This window comes from Protopterus annectens, chromosome 6.part0, assembly GCF_019279795.1.
Source record: "Protopterus annectens isolate FY-2018-M chromosome 6.part0, PAN1.0, whole genome shotgun sequence".
Lineage (NCBI taxonomy): Eukaryota > Metazoa > Chordata > Ceratodontiformes > Protopteridae > Protopterus > Protopterus annectens.
The window spans coordinates 976,316,781-976,329,165 of NC_056737.1; the positions used below are offsets into that span (position 1 = coordinate 976,316,781).

The window sequence follows — 12,385 nt, forward strand, 5'->3', positions numbered from 1 at the left end:
CATTCCCTTGGATGTCTCTACCCCAACTCGTGGTGCTGCTAGGCCTCCAGCAACCATGTCCATTAAGGCCTTCGCCAGGGCTAAAGCAGCCAAGACTACTAAGACAGTGCCTGTTAAACTCCCCACAACCAGGCCCTCTTCTAGTTCTCAAATGCTTACTTTGGCAGAAGATTTAATTTCATTAATTAGAGGATCTCAATCTCACCCAGACAGGGCCTCTCAGCCCGCAGAGAAGAGACCTAGGGCAGAGCCCCCTGAGCCAGTGTCCTCTGATGATTCTGCTGACGAATCAGACATAACTGACCAGCAAGAGGCTCCTTTCTCCAATTTTGAAGATTCTGATGCTGAAGAATCCATTCCAGCTGCTTCCCACCAGAAGAATTCTCCTTTGGGAAACCTTACATGCCATGCGAGAGCAGTTCCAATGGCAGCAACAGGATTTTTCAGACTCCAGAAAAGACTTAGGACCTTTCTGCACCTCCCACAGCACAGGCCCTTAGCTATACCTCCTGTTCTCTGTGGTGGATGATGCTTTCAATGATGTCTGCTCCACTCCAGATTCTTTACCCCAGCCCCTGCCAAACCAGACAGATTTTACAGGGTGCCAGATACTCATCACCACCTTTACAAGGCCCCACTTGCAGACCCCAAACTATATCCCAGGGTCCTAAGGCAGTAGTCGACCATAGCTAAAAACCCTATTCCTTCTGAAAGGGAAGCAAGGTCATTAGACAGATGGGGTAAAAGGTCTACACTTCAGCTACTCTCTCAGCTAGAGCTTTAAACTGTCAGTTTCACATGATACAATACCAAGAGTTTATGCTTGATCAGTTAACTAAAAACTAACCACTGATGAATCTCTTGATAAGAAATATGTATTAGAAATGGTAAATAACATACAACAGGTTAGCAACCATTCCTTAAAATGTGGCTATGATGCACTGGAGGCTTCATTTAGATCAGCCATGACTGGCACAGTGATAAGAAGGCATGCATGGCTAAAGGAGCAAGCTTTACCGGATCATGTTAAAGCTAAGTTGCTAGATGCTCCTATGGATAAGACAAGTTTGTTTGGTACACCTGCCCAGCAGGTTATGAAGAAAATGGAAGAAAAGGCAAAATCTGTTCAAACGGTTAAAGATTTCTTGCAGGTTCAACCCCCAAGGTTTAGCAGGAACTGGCCTGCCAAAAATTGGTCCTTTCCTGACTCCACAAAATTTCAAAGGGGCAGGAATAGACGTTCCAGAGGCAGAAACCAATCCAGAGGAGGTGCCTACAGAGGACGACAGTGGCAAGGTAACAACAGAGGCACAGACACAACCACTGCCACTACATCAGCACAACCACAGTGACTTAACCCTAAATCCGCCTACCAGGGAACAAATAGCAGCTCCTCTAGGCGGAAAGTTAACCTTATTTTCAAAGAACTGGCACTACATAACAAAAGACAAGTGGATTTTACAAACCATAGATCAAGGTTACCGGTTTCACTTCCACACTTTACCAGTCAAAGAGGAATGCCAAATCTACCTCCAAATCAAAAACAGAGGCACTACAACAGATAATGGAGTTAGCAAACATGAGAGCTGTGGAAAGAGTGCCAACAGCAGAGCAAGGAAAGGGTTCTACTCCAGACTATTCCTAGTTCCAAGAAAGGAAAAAGTTGGAGACCAATTCTCGACCTGTCCACCTTAAATACATACATCATTGTCCCAAAATTCAAAATGCTGACCCTACAGCAACTTCTTCCCATGCTGGGCAAGGAGTCTTGGCTGGTAACTCTAGATCTCAAGGAGGCATACCTGCACGTCCCCATTCGACCAATCTGCAGAAGATACCTCAGATTTCTTGCAGGATCAGAGCACTATCAATTCTCAGCATTGCCCTTTGGCTTATCTACTGCCCAGAGTATTCACAAAATGCCTGGCATCAGTAATCGCCATTGCAGACTACAGGAATTCAAATTTACCCATACCTGGACGACTGCCTGCTACAAGGGGACAACATAAGCAAGCTGACAACAGATTTACAAAGGGTCATTTACTTGCTACAAGCACTGGGATACACAGTCAATTTACAAAAGTCAAGGCTGATACCATCCCAAACAAGGACATTCTTGGGAATTGGACACTGTAAAACAAATGGCATTCCTGACTACAGAAAAACAAAGAACTCCCTCTTTACTTCTTGGCACTAACAAAACTGAACAAGTTAACAGCAAGAAAAGTACTGCAGGCCTTGGGCTTCATGGCATCATGCATAATCTTGGTCCCATTTGCCAGACTACATATGAGAAAACTACAGTGGTACCTAAAGAATTTATGGTCCCAACACAGACACAGCCTAGAAACAGAAATCCCACTAATTCCATGCTTAAAGCAGGAGTTCCTATGGTGGGCTCAGGCATGTCAGTCAAACCCAGGCCTACCCTTTCGCAGATGTCAAGCAAGCCAGACCATCACAACAGACGCTTCAGACCTAGGATCGGGGGTCCACATGCTGGACAAATGCGTGCAAGGATTGTGGACACAGGATCAACTTCACCTGCACATCAACCTAAAAGAAATGCTGGCAGTAAAGCTGGCAATCCAAAAGTTCAAACCATTTCTCCAAGAGGGCCAGTTGATGATAAGGACAGACAACACCACAGTCATGTGGTACATCAACAAACAGGGAGGCACTCATTCATACCCCTATGCAGAATGACTTTGGAGCTGTGGACCCTGGCACTCAGCTACAACATCCAGTTACAGGCAATATTTGTACCGGAAAGAAAATACTCTAGCAGACATATTAAGCAGAACCACATCGGATGCCCACTTAATGGAAGCTGCACCGGACATCTTCAAGACCATCTCAAAGAAATGGGGAATGCCTCAGATAGATCTATTCGCATCACCTCTCAATCACCAGCTCAAAAGTTCTGCACAAGGACATTCCACCCACTAGCATGGAAAGTGGATTCTCTCCTTCAGCTGGAAAGGCCTAACAGCATATGCATTCCCACCTCTTCCCTTGATACACAAAAGTACTACTAAAAATCAAGGAAGAACGTCCAAGGGTAATCCTGATAGCTCCAAACTGGCCAAGACAACACTGGTACCCACTGCTGAGGAGCATGTCTCGAACAATATGTGGCCAATACCCTGATGCCTTTGATGTTAACTCAGAACAACTACAGCATCATACATCCAAACCTAAAAATGTTGCAACTGACTGCATGGAACATCACATAGCAGCAGCTAATCCAGAACTTTCCCAAAGAGTTAAAGACATTATTCTTGAAGCACGAGACCTTCAACAAGAAGAAACTATGCTGGAAAATGGAAAAGGTTTGTCATTTGGAGTACGGAAAGAGGAAAAGATGTGTCAAACATAGATATGCCTAACATTCTGGAGTATCTGGCGAACTTCTTCATTCAGGCCTGTCCTACTCCTCCATCAAGATACATGCATCAGCTATTTCAGCAGAATACAGCTTTGATCCACCTGTTTTTCGCACCTTTGCTCAGGCAGTTCCTCAGAGGAATCAAGAATGTAAAACCTCCAAGGAAACCACCATTACCAGCTTGGGACTTAAACTTTGTGCTAGAAAAGTTGACACTATCACCCTTTGAACCAGCAGCAACAGCAGACCTACAACACCTGTCATAGAAAACTGCTTTCCTACTGGCAATTACTTCAGCAAGGAGGGTTTCAGAACTACAGGCCTTAATGGCAGTACAACCCTTCCTAATCTTCCACCAAGATAGAGTGTCCATGAGGACTAATCCTACATTTATGCCTAAGGTGGTATCCAGAGTGTCTTTAAACCAGGCAATCCACCTACCTACCTTCTTTCCCAACCCACAAAACAGAGGGGAAAGAATACTGCATACCTTGGATGTACATAGACAGCTACGCTACTACTTGGACAGAACAAAAAATAGCAGAAAGACTGACCAACTTGTAGCCTATGCAACAGGAAGGGAAGGAAAAGCTATTTCCAAACAGACAATCTCCAAATGGATAGGAACTTGCATACGATTCTGTTACTCCTTCCATGGAAAACCAATTCCACAGAACATAAGACCTCATTCTACAAGGGCAACAGCCACTACCACAGCCTTCTTACGAGGAGTGGCAACCAAAGACATTATTGAGGCGGCTACTTGGACCTCCGTGCATACATTTGCCAAGCATTATAATTTGCCTCTATATTCCAGATCCCGAGCAGGGTTTGCCACTGCTGTACTGCAAGGGATCCTAAACACACCATAATCTACTTTTATCCTCCTCCCTAGTTGGCTATGGTATTCTACCCAGTTGTTATGACTGCAGATGCATCCATGAAGGACATAGTACAGTTTTGTACCTACCATAAATGTAGATGTCCGAACTGGATAGCATCTGCAGTCAGGATTACCCTCCCTCCTTCCCCTCTGTGGTACTCCTAGGGTGTTTACCCTCCTAATAGCTAGCTGGTGGGGAGTCTTTATGGTGTATTTGTTTGTATATATGTACATACATGTTTATTTTTGTGTTTACGTCTATCTTTTTGGAAACATTGGCATCTATCCAAATTTTAGCCTTCAAGAGGGCTACTGGCATCTGGGGCAAGAAACACTGAGGAAAATGGCGTCGGCTGATGCTGTTATACCCGAAGACCAACAGAGATGACGTCGGGTGAAGTGCGACATCAGCCGAAGCCGGACCCGGACTTTGGAATCCGGCCGACTGAAGGGCTGCCTGACGACAGGACAACCCAGTTGTTATGACTGCAGATGCTATCCAGTTCGGACATCTACATTTATGGTAGGTACAAAACTGTACTTTTTGCCTAAGGGGCTTTGGTTGAGTGGTACACTGTTTAGGAGAGTTATGTGTCTCGTGATTAGTGTTATATTTTGGTGGTCGAGTGCATTTCTGCCTTGGAGGTCTCTGCTGTTTGGGTAGATTTCTATTGAGATCCCCCATGAAAACAGGAGTGTGGTTTGTGCTTTTCTGTGAAGGCAGTGCTGGTGTGTGTTCTGGTGGGCTATGTGTTCCATGTGGTGTGGTGCAAGTGTTGACCTTTTCCTTTTGACCAGTTGTTCCGGTCTTGACTGGAGAGTGCGTGATTTCCAATTTTGATATGTAAGTGCAACTCTCACAAGTCTGAGTGTTGGGAGGTAAGCAGAGAGGGTTGTCTGTGTACATGAGGCAGTTGCTACATTGCCTCAGGATGCCAAAGTTCGTTAATAGGAGAAAGCAGAGGGAACTGACCTTTAGACATGCCTGGAGGGGTGGGCATTAATAATAAGATCTGGAGCTGTTTCCATGTAGAATGTTTAGTGCTGATAGCACTTTTGTGTGCTACAATAATTGCTCCAAGAAGTTTGGTAAATTGCTAGACTACTAAGCTAGTAAAAGTGCAGGAGGGGAGAGAACTAGCAGATCTAAGGAAAATTTTGAAGAGCAGACTTTGACACCACTCAGAAGCTTACAAACTGTCCTGAATATAGCAAATCTGTATCTGGACTAGACTAGTTGCAGGAAAGGTGAGAAACGAGCGCAAATGCAGGATTTTAAACCAGAAAGTTGAAAGAGATGGAAAGACTGCCCAAAAGGCCAATAAACTACAATTTCTGGGCCAGAATCCACTCCTCTTGTGGTAGATAGGCTATCTAGTGCTTACTATTCCCACTGATAAGCTAGAAGGCTTCCCTCCAGCACAGAAATGCTTGCAGGGGCTCAGAAGCTTACAAACAGTCCTGGATACAGCAAATCTGTATCTGGACAAGACTAGTAACAGGAAAGGTGGGAAACAGGCGCAAACACGGGCTATTAAACCAGAAATTTGAAAGAGATGGAAAAACTGCCCAAATGGCCAATAAACTAAAATTTCTGGGCCAGAAACCACTCTTGTGGTAGATAGGCTACCTAGTTCCTATCACTCTCACTGATAAGCTATGAGGCTTCCCTCCAACACAGAAAGGCTTGGGGGGCTCAGAAGCTTACAAACAGTCCTGGATACAGCAAATCTGTATCTGGGCTGGACTAATTACAGGAAAGGCAGGAAACAAGATTAGAATTTTTTTTTTTTTTGCAATTTAACAAATGACTAAAAACAAGCGCAGAAGGCAGTAAATTAGGATGCTACTAACAAGTAGTAATAAGTGTAGAGTAAGAGCAATTGAACAGATAAGAGCACACAGAACATCAAACTAAGACAGTTACAGTAAGAACAGCTGAATAAAGTATATATATATTTTTTTCGAGAGAGGAACAGAGCAGGATTAAGAGGCTACAGGGGTTGTCCTTCCCAAATGCTCTCTCTGTGCACAGTAGATAAAGCTGAAGAGATGGAACTAGTAGGCACGTCTGAAATCAAAATATGATCTCACTGCACTCAGCTGAGCGAGCAAATGAGATGGGCCTAGAAGGAGTATCCAATACAAGACGGACGTGCAATTTCAAAGCCACCAAGATTAACACTACAACAAGAACAGGGAGGACAGGCGGGGAACCAACTGTAGAGACACAGAGAAACCACAATATTCAGTTCAAGTAATATTCAGTGAAAAAATCAATAAAATGCAGTACTATACGAAAAAAGTGCAAATAAATGTATACGTAATTTAGCTTATACGGCCAGTGGATTGCAGGTTAATCTTGGCCAGCCAACAGCTTAGATATTTAGCAGAAATAACACAAGATGTAACACTTATGTGGCAATACAAATCCCCTAGGCTAGGAGTTAAACACAGAATTACATAATTACTAATTAACATTTGATAAGCATATAAATCTTATAAGGAGAAAGACTTTAAGACATATGGGGCAAATGTTAAAATCTATTTCAGTAAGAATTGAAGCTAATATGGTTGCTATTTATTCCATATATTTGAGACCTTTACTGGAATACAACTCCTTCTGCATCTGTACAGACAGCCAACTTCAGAAACTGGAATCATTACAAAGAAAATTTACCAAATGCACTTGTACAGTTAGTGATTTTACTTATTGTGATAGGTGTTTGAAACTAAATGTGCTCTCCCTCTACACAGATATTTTTGAGGGAAAGCAATTTTAGCTTATTAGGCACTCGATGTAACCCTTCAGGCACCATTAAATGTGTAAGTTTAATCAAACTCCCAAATACATAAATATAAAAACTTAGATTTTTTTATGTTCATTTAAATAAATCATTATTTAAGGATAATGCATTGCACAAACTGTTACAAGAATCTGGAGTTGACTATCTTGTAGACAAAGGGTTCTGGGTAGTTTATCATAATGTAAGTATGCAAGTAAATTGCTGCCTGGGGACTGTGGATGGAATCCTAAATTTTCAGACAGAGTCAGTGTTTTACAATGGCCTTAAGGCCTAAAACACTGGTATAACTTATGAACTTCTGTTCAAGATAAACCACTTTTATTCTTATTTCCATGTCTGCAACTGAGATGGCATTATGGATTCATGATTGTTCTTTTAGAAAATCACTAAAATCTTGCCTAGATATCTCAAGTTGCTTTGCACAGCAATTGAAAACTCTAGACACAAGCTTCATCGTTTTGTGCCGTACCAAGGTGTATTCTATATTTGCTTTCCATAACTTCATATCCATTCAGTGATTGTTGTCATCAATGGACTGAGACTCTATTAACAAAGCAGCTGACACTCCATCATGTTCTTAAAAACACCTGCATGCATCACTTTTTGCTGTCTGAAAACATCAGTCTAGAAATAACAAAGTTCTTTGTAACTAGTACTGAAACCATATTGAAAATTGTAGACTTTAAACAGTAAAACCACACTTCCTTCCATCATACTCGACAGAGGGGCTGAAGTGTGTTACCAGGCTTTCCACACACTTGCAAGGTTTCCTTCCAAAAGAACTTTTTTTATAGCTGCCTACTTAAAAAGAATATGTGAGCATATAAGAAACAACATTTTCCTATGCATGTTATTTAAAAAAGGGGATATGCAGAACTATGCAAATGTATGTATTATAAATAAAACGGTATAACTATGAATATTCATTTATTGAAACTTTAAAAGTAGTGCATGGAAGTTGAAAATATTCTGTGGAAATACTGAAAGGCATTGTACAATATGAAGTTATAGCTACAAACTGTGTGAAAATGTTGATATTAACTAGTGTTTAGTAAAAAGTAACTGAAGATGCACAGAATGTTAGATAAATTACTTATTTTTTAAAGTTCTTTTGTGCTTTCTTAATATGAGACTGTTGAAAAGTTGTATGCATCTGCTGGTGGTTATTTACAATATTTAAGTGCTGTTTATTGCACTTCTTCTGTTTTGTGTTAAAAAAAAGTGATGTGATATTTTATAACTGATCCATCATATAAGCAGCAATAAAAGGATGTAGCAGTGCAATTTTAAATTAAAATGTCAGACTGTCAATGCAGCAGCATAGAATTGAGACCACTACCACTGATCTGAGTAGTCTTTCAAAAGCAAACAGCCAAATGCATTTCTTTCTGCAGATGTACTCCCCGTTTTTACCAGAAGTTTAATCCTGCCTGTAAGATTTTGTTGAGACTGCTTCAGAAACTGTAAACTAATGGGTATGAAACTTGGTGCTATTTGATGAGTTATTGGTAAATTTAACCTCTGTGTCTCATGTTATAAAAATGTAAGTATTTTTGAAAAAAAGATTTTAGTTTTGCCAACTGCCCTTTTTCCCTTCAGCACAACCATTTCCAGGGCTATGTGGGCTAGATAGGCTAAGAAAGTTTGTTACAATCTATTAAGAAAGTCATAGTCTCAAGTGAATTATTGATCCGCGGTGGTGCAGCGGTAGCATTGTTGCCTCACAACAAGAGGTTCTCCCGTTCGATTCTCGGCTGGAGTGCGGGGAGTGCCTTCTGTGTGGAGTCTGCATGTCCTCCCATGGTTAGGTGGGGCGTTGAAAGACATGCGTAAATGGGCATGCCGTTGAAGGTTGAGCGTTGAGCTGGCACCGGTGTTCATTAAAATCTACTGTCAGTCATTAGCGAACCGGAGTTCCGCTGTGGCGACCCCTAACCAGGAAAAGCCGAAAGACAACAACACTCTCAAGTGAATTATTTGTTGTGCCCCTACTGTGTACATTTACTAATTTACTGAAGCATGTAATTGCCCATGTCATTAAAAGAATCTACTTTACTATGCTACATATGTAACAGAACCCTTGAGGCCAAATTCTTGTATGAATGTACATTTTTGGCTGTGTCATTTATATCAGTGCTATAATTTGTCTAATTTTAAAACTTTTTTTTCCCTAGATCAAAGAACTAACAGGCAATCTTAAGAAAAAATTTGCATCATCTTCCAGTCTTTCTTCCATATTGAACGATGGGGAGTCTGAAAATGTACAGTCACCAACCTCACCAACCTCACCATTGTGTGAAAAATTAGTGTCCCATTCAATGAAAGATCAGAGGAAAGCAATCAAGGTACTCTTACACTGGGTCAGAAAAAGAACAAGAAAGTAAGTTGGTTTGACTTTCTAAATTCATATCTCTATAGAACGTTGTCACTGTTTCTAAACTATGCACCTTATTTTTTGCTGTAAAGAGTAGTGAGATTGCTTCTTTTTCAACCCCCCCCCCCGCCCCCTTAGCTTTCAAAAAAGCTTTGCTTGTTAACTGTCAGAATTTACTTTATAAAAACCTGTCTGACTATAGAGCAGAAGAAGTTAAGGCTGTGGCTTGCTAGCAGTCTTCATTCTTTCCAGCTAGACAAAGAGAAATTTATTTTTTTTATCTCCTCTTCTGTCCTGTTTGACTCTGAATAAGTCAGTTAGAAAGTCAAAGCTGCCCTGTATAACCTAACAAAGGGGTATTTATATTTTATATGCCTTGCCTAGATAAAAAAAAATAAAAAATCCCATACCACTTGTAGTTGTTTAGCAAACAAATGTGTTTTCACAATTCCTGAATTATTGTATCTATGTCCAAAACCATAAACAAGAGGTGTCACAATTGTGAGGTAAGTTTTTTGTGTGTGTGTGTGTGTAAGAGTTTTACACTTCCCTTTTCAGTCAAAAAAAGTGTTTAAAATATCCCCAAGTAATTTCTTTCAAAATTAATTATTGCATAAGTGCACTGTTCACAAGTGAAGTGACCCTCTTCAAACCCTATTTGAGCCTATTTTAGTAATGCTCAGGTTCTATAACTAGAAGGCAGCATTCGCAGTATGTAATCGGTTATTATCCTTCGCTTCCACAGTACTAGTTTATCTGGATGTTCATCGTGCATACAGCTGCAGTCATAATAGATGGGTTTTCCTGCCGTCAGGTGAGTCCTCGGTCGGCAATTCCAAAAGTCTAGGTCCGGTCCGGGTTGTCGTCGCTTCCTTCCTGACGTCAGTGCAACAGGGGTATAAAAGAACCAGCCGACGCCATTTTCTCCAGTCTTTCTTGCTGCGCGGTGCCCGAAGCAGAAGCAGTTCGCAGTGCGTGGCCAGCTCCTGAGATTACGAATATTTTTCAACCGAAGTCTCCTTGAAAGCTAAGTACCCCGTTGGGGAAACTTTTCTTGCCTCAGACCGATGTCAGACAAAGTTAATAATTGCATTTCATGTGGGAAGCAAATACCGCATAAGGATTTTCATTCCCTCTGCATTCCTTGCTTAGGCCCAGACCACGACGTCTCGGCCTGTCGTTTTTGTGCTACATTCAACAGGCGCACTATTAGCGTCGGACGGAGTTCGCCCAACACTATTTTGGCAAAAATTTAATTACATTATGTCGCCGGATACTCCGACCCAGTTTTGAGTAAAAGACACAAAGATAAGGACCAACATCACGAGGTCCAGCTTCTACCGACTCAACGCCAAAGCCGACTACAGGTGGTCCGGTTCTCAGTGAGGCGCCTACGCAGCCCCTGACTACCGACGACACTTCATTGGCGGTGTCTACTGTACCCGGGGTCGCAGGCTCTTCGCCCACACCCGACTACAGATACCGAAGCCACTCTTGGCGATGAAACTCAGAGTTTAGACAGGTCTGCCACCTCTCAAGGTGTCTTCAGGCTTTCCTCTTCTTTTTCCATCAAGGCTTTCACTAAGTCTAAAGCAGCCATGCATACTAAGAGACAAGCTCTACAGGGCCCTTCTCAAGCCCCATGCCTAAAAAGCAGATGCTCAAAATGGCTGAGGATTTGATTACTCATCAGTGGTTCTCAACCCCCCCCTCCTGGACAAAAGGCCCAGAGTGGAGGAAGAATCCCCCTCCTCTGACCAGGCCTCCATTATTTCAGAGCATTCTGATGACCAGGAACATTCATACTCCCCTTTTGAAGATTCTGATGCAGAGGAGTCCATTCCCTCCGTCCCCCAAGGATTACCCTTCTGGGGAAACCTTGCATACCTTGAGGGAACAGTTCCACTGGGAAGGCCAAGAGTACTCTGACTCCAAGAAAAGGCTTAGGGATTTTTTCTTGCTCCCTCAGCACAGGCCTCTGGCTATACCTCCTGTCTTAGACATTCTAGATGATGTATTCGGAGGCCTGCCTTAACCCAGACTCTTTACCTCCAGCCCCAGTCAAGCCTGACAGATATTACCGGGTTCCTGACTCACACCAATTCCTATACAAAAGCCATGCGGCAGACCCAGAAACTATCTCACAGGGCACCAAGGGAATTAAGGCCTCCACTGCTAAAAATTCATTACCTTCAGAGAGATTCCAGAGCTTTAGAAAGGTGGGGAAAAGGTATACACCTCGCCACCTTAACCATGAGGGCATTAAACTGTCAGTTCCATATGTTAAAGTACCAACAGTTTCTGTTATCACAGTTGAGAAGCAAAATGTCACAACCTGAACAACCAGACTTGAAGGAGTTGCAGGATTTGATACATAGTGCAGAACAATTGGGTAAACATACCTTGCAATGTGGTTTTGATGCTTTAGAGGCCTCATGTAGAGCTGCTGTTACAGGATCAGTCATACGTAGACATGCCTGGCTCAAAGAGCACACCTTACCAGATCATGTCAAAGCTAAATTACTAGATGCCCCTCTGCAAAAAGATGTATTGTTTGGTGTTAAAGCTGAGGAGGTATTAAAGAAAATGGAGGAACATTTCAGTAGAAATTGGCCTTCCAAAAATTGGTCCTTTCCAGCCACAGACAGACCCCAAAGAGGTAGATACAGGCGCCCGAGGGGCAGAGGGCAATCTCAAGTATCGTTTACAGGCAGACAATGGCAAGCACCTACACAAAGAGGTGGTGAGGATAGTTCACAGCCATTCAAAAAGCAGACCCAATGACTTTCCCCTTTGCATGCCAAGCAAGGCTCAAATGGCAGCACCTTTAGGCGGAAAACTGGCATTATTTTCGAAAAATTGGCATATTGTCACAAAAGACAAATGGATCCTGGACATTATAGACAGAGGCTACAGATTCCACTTTCACACCC

The 12,385-nt window shown here is 42.3% G+C and overlaps 1 protein-coding gene across 1 annotated transcript in view; it reads left to right on the forward strand.

Annotated features, from left to right (window-relative positions):
* CLMN (calmin) overlaps window positions 1-12,385 on the forward strand; it is a 1,136,927-nt gene that overhangs the window by 691,166 nt on the left and 433,376 nt on the right. The window contains exon 8 of the mRNA XM_044073600.1: window positions 9,253-9,458. Within this exon, the coding sequence (XP_043929535.1) occupies window positions 9,253-9,458 (206 nt within the window). The remainder of the gene's footprint in view (window positions 1-9,252; window positions 9,459-12,385) is intronic.